The following is a 22,628-nucleotide window of genomic DNA, read 5'->3' as shown; positions in this document are numbered from 1 at the left end:
TAAATCCAGATCCTGCTTTGACAGACTCAGTGTGGTTTTTTCGCCCTGGTAACTAATGGGGGGGAGGGTCTGAGTCGTCGGCACTCACCATCCTGCCCAGCACCCAGGAAAAGGCCGGCTGGACCGGCCCTTCCCCCGCTCTACCTGCAGGGACGACCCTGCATTACATCAACACTTCTTTTCTGACTTTCAGCTGTTTAATCAGCAGAGAGAAGGAACCTATTCTCATACCCTAGATAGCAACCAATCCATGGGATGTTCTAAATATCTCAGTTCCTTTTCTTGATTTTAACATGGGGGTCCAAGTATGGAGATCTGTGATCGTTCTTTTGTTTTCCCCTCTGACTTTCATGCCTTGGGCCAGAAGCATGAATGTTTTCTCTGCGTCTGAACCAGCGAGAAGGGAATCTGTGAGGAGTCAGCCATGACTGTTTCGGGGGTGGGGGGAGGGGGTCGTTTCCTGACCTCGGTGTGTATCTGGTTATATGCCTTCAAAGAAACCTCTATTACTTTTTTTGAAGTGGAGAGATAACCACAGGCAGTGAAGGTGATCATGATGCCCACAGCAGGGGTGGGGGGTGGTGGGGGAGTGGATGCAGAATTCCCAGCAGGACACCTAGACTGGCCACCCTTGCTGAGCTGTGGACGGCAGTGCAGACACACTTCTACGAGGATTCAGGTTAATTGCTGCTAAAATTATACTGAGGGTTTTTTTTTCACTCTTTGTTGTCATAAGGAAAAATGTAGGAAATTCTGCAATTAATTGATTCATGAAGAAGATGAAATCAGGAAGCCCTAGAAAAGTGAATTTTTTTTTTTTACTTTGCCAAGCTCTGCCCTGTTTAAAGTTGACATTTACAAAGGCAAGACTTGGCAGTATCATCACTACCAGTTTGGGCAGGAGTGTGTCGTGCTGTTGAAGAGCTGATACGTCTTGGGTGAAGTATGGGCTTTCATGGGCCAACCTGTGTCTCTTCGTAATTTGTATGTTGATATTCTAAGTCTGGGCCCTTAAAAATATGGCTGTTTTCAGGGAAACTCCCAGGAATCCCCTAGGGTAACTCCAACTAAGACTCCTAGCAGTATCGGAGAGGGTGCCTGATCTGGCCATCTCCTGTAATCAGATTGGTGACTACCCTAATTGTTACGAGAAAGCCTTCATCCAGTAAAACTGATGGAAGCAGATGCAGAGGTCCACAGACAAGCACTGGCCAAGCTCCAGGAGTTCAGTTAAGAGAGGGAGGAGGAATTGAACAAGTGTGTGTGTGTGGGGAGGCTCAAGGTCATGATGGGGAAACCCACAGAGACAGCTGACCTGAGCTCACCGACCCTTGACCAACAGCGAGGGACCCTGCATGGGAACTACCTAGGCCCTCTGCATATGTGTGACAGTTGTGTAGCTTGGTCCATGTTTGAGGGAAACTAGGGTTGCATTTCCAGGCAGGAGGTTGAAATGCAGACCACGGAGAAGCACTGCTTGCCAGCTTGGTTTCCCTGGCCTTGCTCAGTTACCCTTCTTATACAGCCCAGACCCACCTGACTAGGGACAGCACCGCCCATAGTGGGCTGCACCCTCCTGTGCCAATTAGCAATGAGGAAAATGCACACCCATGTGCCTTTGCCAATGCCTCAACTGAGGGTCCCTTCCCAGGTATGCCAAGTTGACAAGTGTTACCCATCGCAGCTACCTAGGGAGCTCGAGGCAAATACGGGATGCAAGAAAGCCTATCTCAAAAAGAAAAGTAAAAAAAAATTGCCGGGCGGTGGTGGCACACGCCTTTAATCCCAGCACTCGGGAGGCAGAGGCAGGCTGATGTCTGCTGAGTTCGAGGCCGGGCTGGTCCGACAGCCTCCAAAACAATACAGAGAAACCCTGTCTCGTAAAACCAAGATAAATAAATAAATAAAACACCAAGGCAGGGGCCAAATGGGTGGTGAGGAGGGGAACAAGACAAGCGTGTGACAGTAGTCAGGCCTTCCCTCCTTTCCTAACAAGCAAGGGGTTTACCCACTCTCGAGTAGTGCTGTAACGAGTGCTGTACCAGATGCCTTCAATGGCCCCGTTGGCTCCTCTCTGTTGCCGTGATAAACACTATGACCAAAAGCAGGCCCTCAACCAAGTACAGAGGTCGGATCCATGAGGAAGGAGGACTGCTGCTGCTGCTGGCTTGCTCCCAGGTCACGTTCAGCTACGGCTCTTACAACTCCCAGGGGGAATTGGCACCACCCACAGTGGCCCGGGCCCTCCCACATCAGCCAACAATCAAGAGAATGCCTACAGAGGCTCCGCACTTAAGAGAACTTACTCTTGCAGAGGACCTAGGCTCAACTCCCAGCACCCACATGGTGGCTCACAATTCCAGTTTTAGGCGACCCAACACCCTCTTCTGATCTCTGTGGGCACCAAGCGTTCACATGGTGCACAGACATACATTCAAGCAACACACTTACTCATATACATAAAATAAATATTTTTTAAAATATAGAACAACACCTTTATTGCATGAGCTATGAATGATGGTCTGTTTGCCTTTCCGGGCTTTGGTCTTCCTCAGGTAGATTCTCCAGCTCCTCGCCTTCTAGAACACAGCCATCTGCTCTGCCACCCTGGCCCTGTCTCGAGGCAACGCAGGCAAGAAGCTTGCCCTGCTGGAACTGCTCCCCCAGAAGGCTGCTGCTTTTTGGCGTTCTTTTTCCTTTCATCATATTTCTTTTGAATTTTCTTTGATCGTTCTTTGTTTAATATTTCTTCCTCCTCGGGAGACCAGCTTGGCCCCCTTCTTGCGCCCCAGGGGCGGTGCATAGTGGGACTCGTACCTCTGCTGGTACCGTGTGCTGTTCTTCACCGGGCTTGATGCGGACCTGCTCCTTATTGGATGCGTGGTAGGCAACGTCAATGATCCTTGTTTTTCGAGCACAGCACTCAGGGCCGCAGGAAAAGTTTCCCACATCCAGTCTTCGGGCACCGTACTTCTCTTATTGCCTCCTCGAACTCCGACTGTGTGTATCGACGAGGGTCAATCTCAGTGTTGGCCGCAGGCTGTCCCCGTTCGTACTTCCGCTTCTTGTGGTATGGCTTTCTTTTACGCCCGGTCTTGCCGCGCTGGTGTGGGTTGTTCCCAAGAGATGCCCATCGCTCGGCACTGGCTGGAAAGAGCAAAATAAATATTTTTTAAGAGAAAGAGAAAAAAGTAAATGACACACAGAGCATGCTCACAGGCTAATCTGATGGAGACACTTCTTCAATTAAGGTTATGTCTTCCTAGGTGACTCTAGCACGTGTCAAATTGACAAAAAAAACTATATATATAGCACAGTTCCCTTAGAGTATTCCTTTGGATACCAAAATAACTCCTGTGTGTGTTTTTTTTTCTTTTTTCTTTTTTTTTTTTTTTTGGTTTTTCGAGACAGGGTTTCAGGGTTTCTCTGTGGCTTTGGAGGCTGTCCTGGAACTAGCTCTCGTAGACCAGGCTGGCCTCGAACTCACAAAGATCCGCCTGCCTCTGCCTCCCGAGTGCTGGGATTAAAGGCGTGTGCCACCAACGCCCGGCTACTCCTCATGTTTTTTGCACAAGTTTTTGTCTACTTATTTCTAAGGATAACTAGTACCTGGGGGTGCTCAAACTCCGGGTCGTTGGGTACCTATTTTGTCCCCTTCTCTCTCCTGGTGTGCCACTGAGGTCTCCGTGTACCAGAATGAAGATTCTGAAGCTGTTGCTTGGGTAGTGGCATATCCATAGAGGATACAAGCAAGACAAGTAAATACGATTCTGACTTGGTTATGACTGAACCAGCATTTATTCCAAATAATAATAATAATAATAATAATAATAATAATAATAATAATAATAATAGACACTGAATGTGTTGCTTACACAGTAAGGTAGAACTTGGCTGCCTCCGCCCTGCTGATGCCGTGCAGGGTCTACGAACAGAACTGAGAGTAGTCCATGGAGAGAGAGCTCAGAGCTGGAAGTAAGATCGCTGTCGGAGGTATACCCAGCTGGTTGGCACTCAAAGGTGTGTCGATGTCAGTCGTCCAGTCTGAGTGGCCGACCTGCAGATGGACCATTCATCTCTGGGCGTGTCGTTACAGCAAGCTGTCCCTGGCTGGTTGACTAGATGTAGAACTGGATTTGACAGCCTCTTTTCCTTTTGTGGCTTATAGGACTCTATAATTTTCAGATGTAATCTGTGGCGAGTGTCCCTCTGAAAGACCCCTACCCAGGGCCCCCCTAGGAAAAGAAAAGCAAGGCCAGGCCGTTGCCTAATGAAAGAAACCCAGACCAGGTGTCTCACCCTCAAAACAGGATGTCTGTGATCACTATAGCAGTCATGGGACCCGGATAATAATTGCTGAAGCGTGCTGGGAACTTTCATATGACAATACTAGAAAACCTAGTCCTTGGCAACTACCCTGGCCCCCAATTGTGTCTGATCACTATAGCAATCATGGGACCTGGATAATAATTGCTGAAGCGTGCTGGGAACTTTCATATGACAATACCAGGACACCTAGTCCTTGGCAACTACCCTTGCCCCCAGTTATGATCACCATAGTAGTCATGGGACCCGGATAATAATTGCTGAAGTATGCCTGGGTCTTTCATAAAGTAACACCAGGAAACTTAGTCCGTGGGAACTACCCCTGCCCCCAAGATGAGCCAATGAAATGCCTGTTACTTATGTAACCATTGAAACTCTATAAATATTGTACTCCCTGAAAGCCCGGGATGCTCTGCACCCGAGTTGCAGTAGCATCCGCAGGCGCCTGTGTACTCAATAAATCACCTCTTGCATTTGCAGCCAGTGGTCTGGCCCCGGTTCTTGGGCAGAGGGTTCGGTTCAGTGCCCGGCGCTTTGATGCCGAGGTTTTTCACCTCTAGCTGTTAATACAAACAGCAAACCAAGAGAAACACGTATGACCTATCATCTTCCTTTCATGATGCATAAGAGTCCTTGTTTGCTTCAAGATGAACGTGGTGGCCCGGCGGTGGTGGCGCACGCCTTTAATCCCAGCACTCGGGAGGCATAGGCAGGCGGATCTCTGTGAGTTCGAGGCTGGGCTGGACCAACAGCCTCCAAAGCAATACAGAGAAACCCTGTCTTGTAAAAACCAAAAAATAAAAAATAAAAAAATAAAAATCTTTGGGCTGGAGAAATGGCTCAGCAGTTAAGAGCACTGACTGTTCTTCCAGAGGTCCTGAGTTCAATTCCCAGCAACCACATGGTGGCTCACAACCACCTTGAATGAGATCTGGTGCCCTCTGCTGGCCTGTAGGCAGAAGGCTGTATACACAATAAATAAATAAAATATTTAAAAAAAAAAGATGAACATGGTGCCTCTCCATCCTGTTGTCTCTCACTCATGCGAGTAGACAATGAGCCAAACTGCAGACCTTTTGAGAGATTCATGTCTGGGTGAAGAAAGTAAGAGTTGAGGGACCCAACTGGTACTAATTCCCCTTATTGTCTGGGGCCCCAAAGGCTGGTGTTGTCTGCAACATTTCAGTGTCCTGAGATGATGTGTCTGCCAATCTGTCATCAGGAAAGTAGAGATGCCTGAGCCAGAGTGTTCGAGAATTGCCACCTTGCTGCATTGTCTCCCACAATGTGACACGACTGTTATGTTCCAAAGACACAGCAAGACCAAGAATGTAAAGGAGCTGCAGATCACGCTGAGCTTGAGACTACATATGAAGAAAGCAGCAGGGGCCTACGGGCAGGACTCAGGAGTGTGACTCTGGGAGCGTTGTGTCCTGTCAGACAAGAGGCTTGCCTAAGTACAACAGGAGAGCCAAAGAATGCGGAGAAACCGTCCAACCGTCCAACCTATTTGGCAAAGAGTCGGGTAAAGGGAGCCAGCATAGATAAATCCGGGAGTTTCTTGACCGCTCCGAGGAGCTCTGCTGGAGAGAGAGGTAGGAAACCTCTTCATCCATCAGGGATGTAGCCAACTCATCAGGATGCTGCTTGAAGACTCTGAGGCTACTAAGAGGCAAGAGTCCTGGGAAGCTCACTGGGTGTGCAGAGGAAACCAGACCCTCGTAGCAGCATGGAAGAAGAAAGCATGATGAGGAATAAACAATCCCTGTGAAATTACTTCTTTGAGAAAGGGAGGGATAGGGGGAGGAGAGGGTCGAAATGGAGAGGAGAGCAGAGAGGGGAGGGAATGGGAGGGGAGGCTGGGGATGTACCATTGTATGGGTGAGACAGTTAGACCAGGAATCCCACTAGGGGGCGATAGAGACCCGTGCCTAAGGGACCAGGTTCTGCAGCTACTCCCTTCAACCTCAGTTTCTTCACCCCTCAAGGGGTGACCTCAAAACCTTTCCAGGCAGCTGGACAGCGGTGGCACACACCTTTAATCCTAGCACTCAGGAGGCAAAGGCAGGCAGCTCTTTGTGAGTTTGAGGCCAGCCCGGTCTACAGAGTGAGTTCCAGGACAGTCAGGGCTACACAAGAAATCCAGTCTTGAAAAAATAAAAACAAAGAAACAAACAAAAAACAAAAACAACCTTTCTGGGCTCTAAGCTCCTTGTTTATGAATGGAAAATTAAAATAGTATGGAAAATATAGATTTATTGTAGATAATAATAATAGCTGGGGATATATGTGTAAATGTTCCACGTTAGCCAGTGAAATATTTAAATGTGGTAAACACACGTACCATAAATTTTCCCATCCAGCTATTTTAAGTATAGAGCTGAGTGGCATGAGTTACGTTCTTAGCAATGGGAACCAAGGCTGGAAACAGTCCAAGCTACAGCCTTCAGTGGCTCATCCCTAGTTAAGTACCTTGGCCAGCTGTGCCTCTCACGCCAGAGATTCCACAGCCTTCCAAACCAGTGCCACCAGCTAGGGGCCTGTGAGGGATGTCTCACACTCCTGTAACAAGCACCGTCACACAATACAGCCCCATGCCCCATTGCCCCATTTCAGGATGAATGTTAGCTTGTCTGTGTCATCGGAAGGAGTAACTGTAAAATAAATCACCCGGAAGAGAACGTCTTTTAGCGTGTAAGTGGGGGCTTACTGTGCAGTAAAGTTTTGTGTGTGTGTGTGTGTGTGTGTGTGTGTTTCACACCAGCCTGCTTCCCTCATTGACAGAGCCTGTAGACATTTGAGTGTACTTTACCCCACTTAGACTTCAGGCCGTCGAGTGACATCACAGTCATAACCGGACTAAAGGTGGAGGTGGACGGAGGAGAATGCCTGTCTGTTTTCTCTTGTTTTATTACAGCCTGGGAGCAGTGCAGGGAGAGTAGCAGCTTGACTCCCCCGAAGAACAGGATGCTGAGGAGCTGCTTTGCTGGCTCCTTCTTCAAACGGCAAGGTCTCTCTGTTCTAGGTCCTCATTTGCTACTTTAGGAACAAACTGTCCCGTGAGTGTCCCTGCAGAAATGGACTTTATACTTGTTCTGCTTCTTGCTCGGGGGCTGATCCTTAAAAGTGATGGTCATAACAGCAGGAAGCATTTGTGTGAAAGTCGAGTGTGTGTTTCAAAATGTTTGCTAGTGTATTTAATACTCAGTAATGTCCCAAGAGGCCCGTGTTATCACTGGCATCATTGCCTTGATACAAATGAGTAACTGAGGGTCCACAAGCCCTATCCTTCGTGGGGGAGCTATAGGAAGTCCATGTCTGCTGGGGGGAGGAGAGCCACTTTTATTTGGGGGGATGGGCAGTACTATTTATATCTTATCTATGCAACACCCATCTTTAAGATAATTAAAATATTTGACACCAATATATAAATCACTTGTTTTTGATGTTATAATTGAGGCACTAACTTTGTCAGATTTGGTGTGATGGAGTCTTAACTGCAACTCCTATTTGTTAGTTTGCTTTGAGGAAGGATCTTATATAGCCCTGGGTTTGCAAGGTGTTAGGGATGAAATCAAGTTTTCTAGGCAAACCCTCTACAAACTTAGCTTCATGCCCTACCCTGAGCTGGGAGATATATAACCTAGGAGAAAAAACAGTTCCGATGCAAGCTTTCGTGGAATCATTTTTTTTGTGTGGGGGGGGAGTTATATAGCCCAAACTTGCCTGGAACTCTTTGTTTTGTTTGAGATAGAATATTTGTTTCCCCGGCTCGCTTAGGACTTGCTATGTAAATGAGGCTGGTCTCGAACTTGCAACCATAGTCTTCCCTCTTCCCCAGATGTTGGAATTATAACTATGCAATATCACCCCTAGCATGACCAGGACGACCATTCTCCCAAAATCCTGGAATTAAACAAGTACAGTCATGTCTGCCTTGAGATAACTTTTAAAAATAATACCTTTGATCTTAAAAAAAAAAAAAAAGAAATCGGGTAGATTGTTTTCCTTGCCAATCCAGCATTTGGGTTTCTTAGCAGATGGAGGTGGAGAACCTTTTTCCTTCCAATAGGAGTCAAGAGTCAAGGACTGACTAGGGTTTACCAGTTACCTGTAGGGGTCTGGCCAGTATTTGGGCCCCGGCAGTTACCATCATGAATGTGTCCCAGTTAATGGCTTTCATACGTCTAGTCTCTGGGTAAACCAGCAGCATTGGAACTCTTTAGTGTCAGAATAGTAAGGGAAACTGGAGATGACTGGAAATAAAACGAGCATGCCATCAAAGGGTTGAAAAGTTACAGAAATATTTAGTCCGGAGAAGAGAAGGATGGAAAGGTGTTTGGAAATTCAGCTTCAGTGGACGAACAGAGAGAGAGGAAGTCAAAGGGAGGCTGGTAGATTGGCATTGCTCAGAGAACACTGCGTAGAGCAACAGCAGAGGAGAAAAATCCAGGTGGCACCGTGCCAGAAGCAGAGCAGTCACCGGCAATGGGAGAGTTTTACTCAGAGACTGGTCACAGCAAAGAGGCCAGGGGGACACACGGATGACCAGTGATGGTCAGCCAATGTCAGGTCCCACATTCTTCTGCACACACTCACCCTCGGGATCCCCACAGGGTCTCCTGGAGTCCCACCCTCCACCTGGGAGGTTGCCCATGGTGCCTGCTCTATGGTAGAGAATCCCCCTAGCAACCCCAGAACAAAACAAAACAACAAACCCCACACTTGCTGGACATGCTGTTTTTCTTTTGTTTCTTCTTGGGTGTTGGCAGGGTTCTCATTGTTCATCCCCTCCTTTAAAAATCCTGCAACCCTAGCAGGGATGGGGAGCATTTGACAAATCCAAGAATCATCTGGCTTTCGGGTTTTAATCAGTTCCAGGTTTCACGCACACATATGACGTCATTGTTATATAAGGGAGACTCGCGCGGTAGGCTTGCCAAGGCTCCCCTGGATCGCAGTTCATCTCTCAACACTTGTGTATATCCATGAGCCACAGGGACAGGAGGTCCAAGATTTGCCCCACAGGAAAGCCTGGACAAGCACTGTCCAGCTGCACGCACAATCTGGGCCTGGCTAGTGTCACCCGTCAGGACGCACTGTGACTTGAGTGTGAGCCCATTACAGAGCACCAGAGGGTAGTCAAGAGGACCCTCTATTTGGAGAGTCAGGTGCATCTCTTAGCAAGGAGGTCATCAAGACTGGCATTCCAAGGCAGGGTACTGGCAATAAAAAGGAAATAAGATAATGCATTAGGGTTTTCCAGAGAAACAGAATGAATGGTGTGTGTGTGTGTGTGTGTGTGTGTATGGAGAGAGGGACAGTGTGAGTGTGAGTGTGTGTGTGCGTGAGTGTGTGTGTGTGTGTGTGAGAGAGAGAGAGAGAGAGAGAGAGAGAGAGAGAGAGAGAGAGAGAGAGAGAGAGAGAGAGAGAGAGAGAGAGAGAGAGAGAATTTCAGGAAATGGCTCCAGGGTCTGGCAAATTCAAAATCTGTGGGTCTGAGAGGTTGATGCAAGAGGGTTGGTTGTTGTGAGTTTGAGGCCAGCCCAGGCTGCATAGCAAGATCCTGCCTCAAACACATGAACAAGCAAACAAAAAAAGCCAAGACAACATAAACAAGCCAGGGCTGGAGATAGGGTTCGGGGTGTAAAGCACTTGCAGAGGACCCAGATTCAGTTCCTAGCACCCACCCGGTGGCTCACAACTGTTTGAAACACCAGTTCTTAGAACTGACAACCTCTTCCGACCTCCCCCAGCACCAGGAACACACATAGTGCACACACATACATTTAGATACATGTAGGCAACACACACACACACACACATATATATAAAGAAAAGAATAAAAATCTTAAAAAACAAAACAGACAGACAAAAGACCCCAAGCGAGGTCTGGTGTTTTACATGTCTGCAATCTTAGCACTTGGGGGGGGGGTAGAGGTAGGAGGATCAGGAGTCCAAAGTTATCCTCAGCTGCGCACTGATTTTGAATGTAGGTGCGCTGCATGGATCCCTGGGGAGGTGGCGGGGGGGGGGTGTGGAGGGGTGGGGGGGGAAGACGCCGTCACAGGAACAGGAGATGTGATTGCTACAGCCTCGATGAGTTGACAGGAAACTCAGCATCACAGCTGTAGTGAGTGGAGAATCCCAGGGTCAGCTGTTAGCTTGCCACACCTGGGAAGGAGGATCCTCAGCTGGAGTTGCCTCCATCAGATTGGTCTATGGGCATTTGCTTAATTTCTTTGGGCAGTGCCATCCCTCAGTATATGGGTCTGGGATGTATAAGATAGATGAACAACGGGGGGGGGGGGGGCGGAACAAGACAGCAAGCAGCACTTCCCCATGGCCTCTGATTCAATCTTCTGCATTGAACCCCTGCCCAGGCTTCCCTTGATGATCAACTGTAACCTGTAAGCAAAATAATCCCTTTCTGCTCCAAGCTGGTTAGACTATTTCATCATGACCACAGAGAAGCAAACTAAGACAAGCAGCAAGACCAGGAAGTCTGAAGGTGCAGGCACGGGCCACTCATTCACTGGATCATGAGCAGACGCTGGCCCTCGGGAAAAGCAGAAGCCCCATTGTCAAAACCGAGTGGTGCCAGTGTGTGACAACATTGTTCTTCCTCGTTCCGTGTGTTAGTCAGTGTGCTAAGCATTCTTGTTCACAGTTGAGCAGAGGACACAAGTGATGTGGATGGCAGCAGGATGACCACTGTGTATCACAGTGACCACTGTATCATGATGACCACTGCATCACAATGACCACTGTATATCATGACGCCACTTTATATTACGTTGACCACTGCATATCATATACTAACTGCTGAAGAGCAGTACAAGGACAGAAGGAACATAATGAAGTGAAATCTAGCAGACATCATGGTGAGCAGGAATTTCTTATCTTTTCCTTCCTAACTGGGCCTGGACGCAAAGCTCATTCAGAGACAGCTCCGGGTGATTATGGAAAGTTAGAGCTATGATGAATTGATGTCACCGTAAGGAATGAAGACACAGGGGCTTCCTCTCAGGACAGTTTCACCAAGAGTGAGCCCAAGGTTGAATTCTCCACTTCTTCCCTGTATCTTCCATCTGTCTCTGACAAAGGCTTTGCTCAGTATTTATTGAATAGCACAGAAAGCCGTGGCATGAAAAAGGAGTGGGGGGTCTTTAATAGAAGTCTTTAACAGAGTTAAGGAAGTTGTTACTGCTTCCTGTTGGCTCACACACAAACAGGCTCTCCCAACCTATATCCACATGTTGCTTGCAACATTTATGATAGATACTTGTTAAAACTACTGTAACTGTGTAAAGGTGCGCGCTACATTTGTTTATGTTGCGGAATATTACTTTAACCATGAAAAGGTGTGTTAATTAGTTTATGCTACACTTGTTTAATGATGTTTAGATGTGTTAACTTTGCCCACCTAAGGTGCTTAATTGGTCTAATAAAATGCTGAACAGCCAATAGTTAGGCAGTACAGGGATAGGTTGGGCCGGCAGGCAGAGAGAGTAAGTGGGAGGAGGAATCTAGGCTCAGGAGGGAGAAAAGAACCAGGGAGAAAGAGAGAGAGACTCCCAGGGCCAGCCAGTGAGCCACCAGACAGACACGGAGTAGGACGTATAGAATGAAAGCAAGGTCAAAAAGCTCTGAGGCAAAACATAGGTGAAGAGCAACAGGTTGTTCTAAGTTATAAAAGCCAGTGGGACTAGCGTAAGCATTCATAACTGATAATGAGCCCCTGTGTCATGATTTGGGAGCTGGTTGGTGGCCCAAAACAAATTCTGCTACAGTTACTGCTTTAAACAAAGTGTTGGCTGCGTTCCACAAATGATTACGACATACGCCTATAACATACATTACTCTGGGTCCTGGGCATGGAAGAGTTTGTAAGTTAAGATGAAAGCTACGCGTAGTCATAGGTTGTAAAAACTGATTGCATGGGGATCCAAGGTAGTAAGATCGACGACACTCTTTTCTTAAAGACAGAATAAATTTAAACAGGCCGAGCACACAGTAGGACAGCAGGTTAAGCGCCTAGTTTCAGTGATCTCAACTTTGCTGTGAGAGCAGCAAACATTCAGTCTTTTGGGGGGGGTGTCAAAATATTTTGATAAAAAGATATTATTCAGATCATGACTCCATGACTGTAATTTAGAACAACTTTGGATTTGGTTGACATCCTAGCAGAAGGGTTTCTACCTGTGCACAGTTTTGGTCCGTGGTTTTGCTATGATGCAGTTCTATGAGGTGAGACATAAGGGTCCCTTCGGGAATGACGGAGTTGCTACAGAAGTCAGCTGGGTTTCTGTGCTTCCTGGGGGAGAACCTCTTCAGAGGTTCAGAAATTAAGAGAAAAAAAAGATAAAACAGCCAAATGCAAACAGAATTAGACACCTAAAAACTAGAGAAAAGGATGACTGCGGTAGAGTCTCAACCTAAACAAGGTGGATTAAGACAAGGGAAACTTATTCTTTGATGGCTATGGAGACAGAAGTTCAAAATCAAGGCTGTGCTGCCTCTGAAACCCGGTGGGGCGCAATGGGGGGTGGGCGGGGGCGGGGCGGGGGCGGGGGCGGGGGCGGGGTGCCTTCCTTGTCTCTTCCTAGCTCCAGGTGTGGCGCACAGTTCCCGGCATTCTGGGCCTGCAGTTGAACTCCTCAGATCTCTGCCTCTGTGGCCGCACGGCTTTCTCCTTTGTGGTCCCCGTGACTCTCCCCTTGGATACACCAGACTTAATGGTTGAAAGTCTTCATCTGCTATATAGCTCCAGTTCCATAGAAGATCGCCTTCCGGGGCACTTGGATATACGCCTTGAGGGTCGGGGAGGGGCTAGATAAAAATAGCACACTGAAAGGAACAGGAGATGCAGATACACTGTAATCTCAGTTCTTGGGAGCCTGAGGCAGGAGGATGAGAAGTTTGAGACGAGTGTGAGGAGTGAGGAAGCAGTGAGATTTCCCTTCACAAGCGAGCAAGTAGGCATATGGAACAAACGGCCATCCTGGCTTTTTAATCACAGAGGCTCTGTAGTTCTGTTTTTAGTATCTGAGGTGAAACTCAAAGCTGCTGTCATTTTAACAATTTCATCGCAACATCCTTATTTTGATATGAGGCAGAAACAAAGAAGGGACACCAGAAATAAAACGATACACCTTTTTGATCTGTAGATGTTTGGGTGTGATGAGAGTAGACCACGATGCCTGTATCCCCTTGTAAAACTAGCGCATACATGAGATTTGAGATGAGCGGCCTTGACACCTGCCAATGAGTATAAAAATAGGAGAGTCAAGGATGATACACAGATGAGGAAAAACCTGTGTCAGATGGGTGAGGACACATCTGACGCCCACAGGTCAGACATGCTTGCACGTGATGCCGAGGAAGGCAGACAGCTTCCGGACAGAGTGGAGAACACGGAACAATGATGGAGCCGATGGAGCCTCACAGATGCCGTGGTCTGTATCTGAGGAGCTTAGACTACTGCTCTGATGGGGAATGTTCTTCTGTGTATATATGTGTTTCTCTTACTGGTTAATGGACAAAACACCGATTGGCTGATTGGCCAGACAGAAAGTGACATAGCTGGGCAGAAACTTGCCACTAGCTAACCATAGAGATCTGCAGGTCTGTACAGATAGACAGGAAGTGACGTAGCTGGGCAGAATCAGGATATAAGTGGGGACAAACGGGAAATCGTTCTCCTCTCTGTGGATACGCTGAGCAGTTATCATGTAGCAGGCAAAGGATTTGCAGGTCCAGCATTCTCCAGTAAGCCAAGATCACATGGATTAATAGAAATGGGTTAATAATTAAGACAGAGCTAGCCAATAAGAAGCCCTAGTCAGCCGGGCGGTGGTGGCGCACGCCTTTAATCCCAGCACTCGGGAGGCAGAGGCAGGCGGATCTCTGTGAGTTCGAGGCTGGGCTGGACCGATAGCCTCCAAAACAATACAGAGAAACCCTGTCTCGTAAAAACCAAAAAAAAAAAAAAAAGAAGCCCTAGTCACCGGCCGACAGTTTTTTATAACTAATATAGCGTTCGTGTGCTCATTTGGGGCTGAAGCCTAGCCAGGACAAAAGAACCTCATGTCACACTGCTCTGTGCTCTGAAGATGAAGTTGCACAGAAAACTTAGTTTCCTATTCTGAAACTGAGGTGGACTAGGCAAGGAGATAGATATAAGTTGCCCTAGGAGAACTCCTGCTGGGTAGGTGTGCCAACTGATGGTCAGAATGTCCCTGTGTGGTACATCCATTAACTATATAAGAATCAAGGCTTGGGGTAGGAGAGATGGCTCTGCAGTTAGGAGCCCTTGTTCTCGAAGACGACCTACCTGGTTTGACTCCTAGCATTCATGTGGTAGCTCACAATTGGGACATCTGCCCTCCTCTGCCCTCTATAGGTACCAGACACACACACAGGGTGCACTTATAGATAGATACACAGGCAAAACATTCACACGCATAAAAAATAAAAATGAATCTAGATTTAAAAAAAATTAAGCCGGGCAGTGGTGACGCACGCCTTTAATCCCAGCAATCTGGAGGCAGAGGCAGGCCGAGGGACCACACCCTCAAAAGACTTTGTCTATCATTTGCAGTATGGCTTTGACTTTCTTACATCCCCCCTTTGGGGCTTCTTTGAGATGGTCATTGGGAGAAACAGCTGAAACAGGAGATCTGCTCCACCGTGACGCAGGGGGGAGGAGTCACCTCACCTCATGGATACACCACTCACCTCATAAATGCCGTAACAGGTTTAAAAAAAAAATCTACAACACAGAGTCCAGTGTGCTGCCCCCCTCCTTCCGGTCAGCCCACTGTAATCTCTTGGCAGTGCATGGTTTGCATTAATAAATCGCTTAGGTCTCTTGACCGCATTCTTTCCTTTGGGAAGAACTGAGGTGACACACCTTCCCGTGGTGACAGAAGCCCACCGGGTGTGTGTGTGTGTGTGTGTGTGTGTGTGTGTGTGTGTGTGTGTGTGTGTGTGTGTGTGTGTGTGGGCTTGGGTTCCATTTCTACGACGTAAAAAGCAGCCCAGAGACCACATCCTCTGCAGTGCGGTGGGAAACAGATGAAATGGAAAGTAAAAGGGATCCAGAGAAGTGGTGTGGTGTCCTCAGACCACCCTTACTTAGCCTTAAAGACGCCCACACCATAGCATGCACGCATAATTTCTCAGCAAATAAAATTAGTCTCTACAGAACCCCCAAAGGGTGCAGGCAGGATGCTGCAGCCGGTGGTCTTGCAGTCGGTCCCATCTCTCAGTCTTTTTTTTTTTTTTTTTTAACGAGACAGGGTATTGTTTTGGAGGCTGTCAGACCAGCCCGGCCTCGAACTCACAGAGATCCACCTGCCTCTGCCTCCCGAGTGCTAGGATTAAAGGCGTGCACCACCATCGCCCGGCTACCGTTTACTTTTTTAAAGAGACAATATTAAAGAGTAAATATTGTAAAACAAACTTTCTTTGGAAATGCTTTATTTCCTAGGTAGAACAAAACAATCATCTAACCTCTTCTCACGGAATAAAAATTTATTCAAGGAGCTGATTTTGTTAAAGGCACTGATAACATTCGAAGATGTGTGGGTTTTTGGTGACCTGGGTTGTCCGTGACTGACTCACAGACTTTCACGGTGGCCGCTGCTACTTTTCCGTTGTTCACAGGCCCAGGTGACCAGCAGACCAGAACTGCGGCTTTCACGTTGCGTAACGACACGGGAAGAGGAAGCAAGGGTTAGTCTTCAACGTTCTGACTGCTCCATGGTTGGTATATTTGGGCATAAAATCTCCACTCAATGCTTTCATTCCCTGTGAATCACACATTTGTGACCACGTTTTCATTTTGTGATGCCAGTCACTATGTCCAGCTGCAACAAAATGTCTAACCTCGGTTCATTTCATAGCTGGCTTCCCACCTCAGCGATTTCACACAGATCCTTCTAAACATACCGGTGTTCGACAGAATGAGGAATTTACTTGGGTTTCCTCCTATTAGATAATAACCTTGTGTAGTGATAACCTTTGATTGTTGGTATTATTTTACCTTAAAGCATTAATATCTATAACATATAGGACCGAAGCACACAAGATTAAATTCCTAAACAAAACTTCGAGACAATAAATAATGTCTTTGGAGCTTTCCCTAAATTCCTGTAAACTCTCTCTGTCATCTCTATTCATTTAATCATGGTATGGTCATTTTCTTAGATGAAGTATCGAAAATGACCAATACACACTCAAATGTTCAGCTTTCCTAGGGAAACAATTTTAAGGACGAACGCTTTTCCTCTGGCTCAAGAGAACTTCCTGTGCACTTCTCTTTTTAGTTTGTTGTGATGTTTTGGATGGAGTACATGAAGAAAAAAAAAGCATTTCAGGGGGGCCCAGGTAATTTTTCCTCCTCCTCCTTTTTTATGCAAAGCCAAAGTTTAAATGGGAGCTTCTTCAATATTAGCCGCAGCTAGGGATCTGCCTTGACACCTACTTGCTTCCCTCGTGGTTCCAGCTGTTTTTCCCCAGGCGCTGGTTTAACTCGAAAGTACTGGGAAACCCTACTACTCATGGACGAATAAGAATGGAAAAGGGAAATGTTTTATGGCATCACTACAAAACCGGCCCCGGTCCGCTGAGCACCCTTATGGCCGCCAGGAACCCCTGCACAGTCTGAGAATCACTCCCATCTGTTTGGTTAGCTTCTGCAGACGCCAGGGACCTCTCCCGACAATCACTTTCGTGCAACAAAAATAACGAGGAGAACTAAAGCTAAATGCACTTCATGCTGATGAGCCGACTAAAAATAATGGCTAAGTGGCATTTAAAACAAAAAACCACTCACGCCTCCACTTTGTGGAACCATGTGAATACTCTGACCTAATGAACTAAAGACAGGGCGTGTTTCACAAATTTAAACCCAGACTTAGCATCTTGGGCAAACCCTAAAACCTCTCAAGACTTCTTGGCCAAACCCTAAAAGCCTTCTTGAAGCACACACTTCTGTGGCACGTCCCTTCAACTTCCCTATGGCACATATTCTTTAAAAAAAAATTAAAATAATTTTCTACGGTGGGTCACCGGAAGCTCGGGGACCGTTTTTCCCAGGCCCGGGATCGCCGAGCTCCGTGGACTGCTCGGAGGTACTGAGCATGCGTGGGACCCGCGGCTGCACGGTAATCTGCTGCGTTAGATCCGGCTGCCACCGCCGTGGTGCGAGCAGGGCTGGGGTGGGGTGGGTGAGAGGTTCTGCACCGGGAGCTCCCGCGTCTGCAAACCCACCCGGGACGTTCGTCTCAGCCGCCCCGCCCCGCCCCGCGCGAACGCACTTCCCTTCCTGGCAGGAAGGGGAGAGGCCTCGGGACGAGCGTGCTCGCCCTCCAGGCCGCGCATGCGCCGTCCTCCCCGGCGGCTCGGGAGCGCCTTTCCAGGGAGCCGACGCTGCTCCCGGTTCGGAGTGCGCCTGCGCGGTCGCTGGGGCGGGGGGCGCTCTGCACCTCCTCCGCCTCTCCTCCTCCCCTTGACGGCCCGTGGGGGGCTCCGGGCCCGGCGGGACCATGTTCACCAGCACCGGCTCCAGCGGGCTTTGTGAGTAGCGGCTCCTCCAGCCTCGGGGCGCTCTCCGCTCCAACCCCGGGCACTTCCCGCACCCGGCTGGTGTGTGTTTGGGGAGGGGGGCGTCCCGGGGACTCGGCTTTGCAAAAGGCTAAGGGGGCCCCCCTTGGCCGCCCGCGTCCGAACCTGGGCAGTTCCAGGGGGGACGGCAGCAGCGGGGGCCGCTCACCACCTCCACCGTAGCCCCGAGGGCCGAGGGGAATCGCCAGGTCCAGTGCGCTCCCGGCTCCTCCTCCCGGACGCACGGCGCGCGGCGGCTCCTGCCCTGCTGCAGGTGGGCTGGGCAGTTGGGGGGGGGGTCCGGCCGGGTCTCGTGTGCCGAGCCCACGAGTGCGGGGCTGGAAGCCGTCCCCGTGGGGACCACGCTGGAACCCTGCCCGGTCCCCCCTCTCCGTCCCCTTTCCTTCAGACAGGCAGCCCCGGGACCCACCTGAGCCCCGGGGCGTGTGGGTTTTTATCCTCCGACCCAGGATCTGCTCCCCCTCCTTAGTTTTAACTTCCTTACCCCCCTGTCCCCGATGAGTTCTGGGGAGCCGGGAAAAACTGCCTAAAAGCGCGTTAACGCGGAGTTAGGAAGTCATTTGGCACACGGGAGCCAGCGAGCCAGCGAGCGAACGCAGGCTTTGCTTCTGGATGCCATCAGCCGCGGTCCAGCAGGTGCAGGGCGGGAGAAGCCGGTTCAGCCTCCGAAGCGTGGTGTTGAGTTGACTTTAGAGAGAGAAGAGAGTGGACTCTTAACCAAACAGTGTCGAGGCTAATCACTGTTGCTCACCAGCGGCCAACTGTTTGAACAAGCGTCGATTCGCAGGTTCTTATCGCTTGTTGGCAACTTCCCGTCCCTGCACGCTGAAGTCAGTGTTTTGCCCAGAGCACAGCAGTGCCTGGCTGGCATCCCCCAGAAAGCACGTTCCGTTGTCAATGTCATGAGTCGCTCAGAGAGCCGAGAGTGAGTTAACTGTCAGGGGCAACCGTAAGCAGCGCGCCCTAAGTCATGCTCCCGTCCCGCCCGCCACCTCTGGCTCTGAAAGTCGTTTTCACGTCTCTTCGTGGTTCTTCCCCTCCCTCCCGCCCCCCATATTCCACAGTTAATTGCATTTATGGAATTTTTTTTCACACATTGGCCCCAGAATCCGTCAGAGCTGTTAGCGAGCTCATCTTCACACGGCTTCTTTGGGTGAATAACTCTCGGCTTTCCCAGGGTTACAGTCTGTGGGTGCATGACATCGACAGTAGATTTTCTTCCATTTAGTTGTTCTCAGCACGCCGAGGCAGCCATCCTTTTGCACCAGAAATGCACATACAAGTTAAAAAGCGAGAGAGTGGCTGGGGAGAAGGCTCGGCGGATAAGATGCTCGCGCTGCAGGCATGCAGGTCTAATTTCCAATGCTCAGGCATGGCAGTGTATGTCTGTAACCCTGCCAGTGAGAGGGGGAGGCAGGAGGATCCCCAGGGCTGGCTGGCCAGCCAGTCTAGCTAAGGCAACATTGGCCTCCTCTCTCTCTCTCTCTCTCTGTCTGTCTGTCTCTCTCTGCCTCTCTCTCTCTCTGTCTCTGCCTCTCTCTCTCTGTCTCTGCCTCTCTCTCTCTCTCTGTCTCTCTCTCTCTGTCTCTGCCTCTCTCTCTCTCTCTGTCTCTCTCTTTCTCTCTCTGTCTCTGCCTCTCTGTCTCTCTCTAACACACACACACACACACACACACACACACACACACACACACACACACACACACGAGAAATCTGGTTAATAGCAGTACCATGTCACGGCTTCGGTTGTGTGGGCAAAGTGTAGTCAGAGTTGAAGTAGCAGAACTCTAGGAAGAGTAGTCCCGTGTTGCCCGTGGCACAGGCGGTTCAGCCCTCTCGACCTGTCTAAAACAAACGTGTTCGGAGTGTGGGGGTTCATGGGTGGCTCTTCCTCCTAGGACATGCTTATGTACGCATTTTGCCAGCCTCCAGGGCCTGTGAGCTGTGTTTGCCTTGGGAACGCGGAGCTGCTGGGCAAGTCTCAGGTTCAGTGCTCACAGTAGAGCTTAGTGGTTGTCCCCCCTAGAGCCGTCCACCAGCTCAGTTCCCGAATGTTGGTGGCTTTTCCCGTGTCACTTGGTTTCTCCCGGGTAGCCACCCCACTGAGTGACACCCCCTGGGTAGGCGGCTGTGGTGAAGTCAGAGGTCTGCTCCTGAGTGAGTTTGCTCAGGAAGGGTGATGCATCTCGCTGCCTGTCCCTGGAGGTGGAGTGTGACTATCTCCCCCTGCACCTGTGCTTTTCCCGCGTTGTAGTTAGGAGACAAGGGCACTGCAGTGCTAACACTTAGCTCCCATTCCTTCAGCAGGTGTCTGTTGAGGTACCTCCTGAAGCCCTGTGTGGTTTATAGAGACGGTGAAGTATATATAATATATAATACAGAATGAAGGCGTTCAGCATCACGTAGGCTCATAAGGAAAGCGCTTTCCAATAGTAGTGTCGCGCGCAGTGAATCACGGCAGAGGTTGAAATTATGGTGCGGTGCTACTCGGTGTTTGGCGAAGAATCCAGTGTAAAGGAGCCAGGCATGCTACAGTTCATTCGGAAAACTGTAGTCCAGCTTTCTTTCCTGCCCCCAGCCATCTCGCCTAAATAATGACCCTGAGACTTATTAATTATGAAAGCGTGGCCTCTAAGCTTAGGCTTGCTTTCAACTAGCCCTCGTAAGTGAATTAACCCATATATATATATATTTTTATTCATCTACATGCTGCCGCATGGCTTCTGCCTCCTCTATCCCGTTCTGTGGGTCTGAATCATTCCCCGGCTGGCATCTCTCAAATGCCTAGGTTCATCTCGAGTTCCCTCTCTCTGCCCGGAAGTCCCGCCTATCTCTCCTGCTTAGCTACTGGCCATTTAGCTCTGTAGTACACCGACCAGAAGGCGCGTTAGGCCGAGATGCCTCTTTCCTGTGGAAGCAAATACTCCGAGACAAAATCATTTCGAAGGAAGGGGAGACCGCGTGCACAAAGCAGGCGCAGCAGGGTGTGCACAAAGTTAGGGAGGAGGCCTGTGCCCCCAGGGCTGTAAGGCAGGGGAAGGGCCTTTGAAACTGTGCTGGATTGGCTGAAAGTGCTTGTAAACAGTGCACAAAATCCTGTTTAAATGGTCTAGCCCCGTCACTCCAGTCGCCCACACCGACGGTCTACATGCAACCGTCATTTTACATGCAATCATCATTTTACATGCAATCATCATTTTACATGCAATCATCATTTTACATGCAATCATCATTTTATTAACGAGCGTTCTCATTGCTCATTCCCACCACAGTGTATGTTTGCTATGTGTGATACACCCGACAAACACTAATTACACGTCTAATGTATTCCAGGTCTAGTTCTCAAGGAATTCCGTGTGTGGGGGGGAGGAGGGGAGGGGGGCAAAGACAGCCGTGCTCAGTGCGGTGTGTTTCTTGCGGGGAGAGGCCTGGTTGTTAGGGTACTTGCAAGAAGCAGTGTTGGACCTGTTTTTATTTTTATTTTTTTTGAGAGGCGAGGGTTTTCCAGGCCCAGCAGTGGAGAGAGCTGAGCGTGGCGGCCGGGCAAGGACAAGAGGCAAGGGGCGTTGATGGTGGCTGGGGTGGGCAGTCCTGAGGCAAAGTCATCAGAGCTCAGTGGGAGGTGTGGCAGGAACCGGGGCCCCACAACCTGTAGATGTGTATTGTCTACAGAGCAAGAAGCAAAGGATGGTGTGTGTGTGTGTGTGTGTGTGTGTGTGTGTGTGTGTGTGTGTGTAGTGTGTGTGTCCAGGGAAGAAGCAGTTGATAGGTAGATGCTGCCAAGATTGAAAATGAAGTCTGGAAAGTGACCTTTCTGGAAGGACTGGGCACTCATGCACAGAACCTTCCCAGAATAGCTTGTCCAGTTGTCATGGAGATGAGTGAGATTATGGTGACCAAGGAGGGAGCGGGTTGGGAAGAGGTGACATGAGCTGGAGATGCGATTCATGAATGGATCACGCAGAGTGGGGTGGGGCGCTGCTCTTCCGAGATGGCCATGCGGGGCGCTTACATCTGGAGAGATTTCAGGGCACTGGTAACACCGTTGGAAGACACCAGTGGGGGAGCAGCTTGGAGAGTTAGGGATAGAAGAAAGGGCAGAATTCTGAGATGCAGGAGGAGGCGACAAGGTCTCTGTCGTGAGTCTGCTGCTCACTGGGGGAGGAAAATGGGAGGTGGTTTTCAGCGATGGAGCCGAGGTTCCCAAGCGCCGCCCGTCCCAGCAGAACATGGCCAGCTAACCCAGAGACCTTTATGGGTCCCATCTCCAGAGTTGGGCCGATTTGGGTACCTGAGATCCGGACTTCCTTCCCAGCTTTCTGAGATCTGTCTTTTAAAGGGTTTCCACAAGTGTCAGTCGAATAGACATTGAGGCAAGAGATCGGCCCACAGGAAAGGAGAGAGGACAGTCAGTCTTGTGGGGAGGTGCCCGAGGCCTGATTAAGATGGTAACACTGAGAACGGACGTGTCCTAGTTTCTATTGCTATGATAAACACAGCGTGACTAAGAGCAGCGTGGAGGAAAGGGTTTATTCATTTCACCTTACAGCTTGCAGTCCATATGGGTAGGCCTCAGGACAGGACCCTGTAGTAGAAACTGACGCAGAGACCTTGCAAGGGTGCTGCTTACTGGTTATACAGCTTCAGGGCCACCACCCACATTGGGTTGG

General features: G+C 49.3%; 1 protein-coding gene and 1 pseudogene across 2 annotated transcripts in view; one reads left to right on the top strand and one right to left on the bottom strand.

Annotated features, from left to right (window-relative positions):
• Positions 1-2,456: 2,456 nt before the first annotated feature.
• On the bottom strand, positions 2,457-18,225 carry LOC101822504 (annotated as a pseudogene).
• Ubac2 (UBA domain containing 2) overlaps positions 17,726-22,628 on the top strand; it is a 157,694-nt gene continuing 152,791 nt past the window's right edge. For both annotated transcript variants that reach the window (XM_013120115.3, XM_005079428.4), the window contains exon 1: positions 17,726-17,910. In XM_013120115.3, coding sequence (XP_012975569.1) covers positions 17,880-17,910 — 31 coding nt within the window. In that variant the 5' untranslated portion in view covers positions 17,726-17,879. The remainder of the gene's footprint in view (positions 17,911-22,628) is intronic.

This window comes from Mesocricetus auratus, unplaced genomic scaffold (genome assembly GCF_017639785.1).
Source record: "Mesocricetus auratus isolate SY011 unplaced genomic scaffold, BCM_Maur_2.0 Super-Scaffold_2245, whole genome shotgun sequence".
Taxonomy (NCBI): Eukaryota; Metazoa; Chordata; class Mammalia; order Rodentia; family Cricetidae; genus Mesocricetus; species Mesocricetus auratus.
This window is presented reverse-complemented; position numbering and strand designations above follow the sequence as displayed.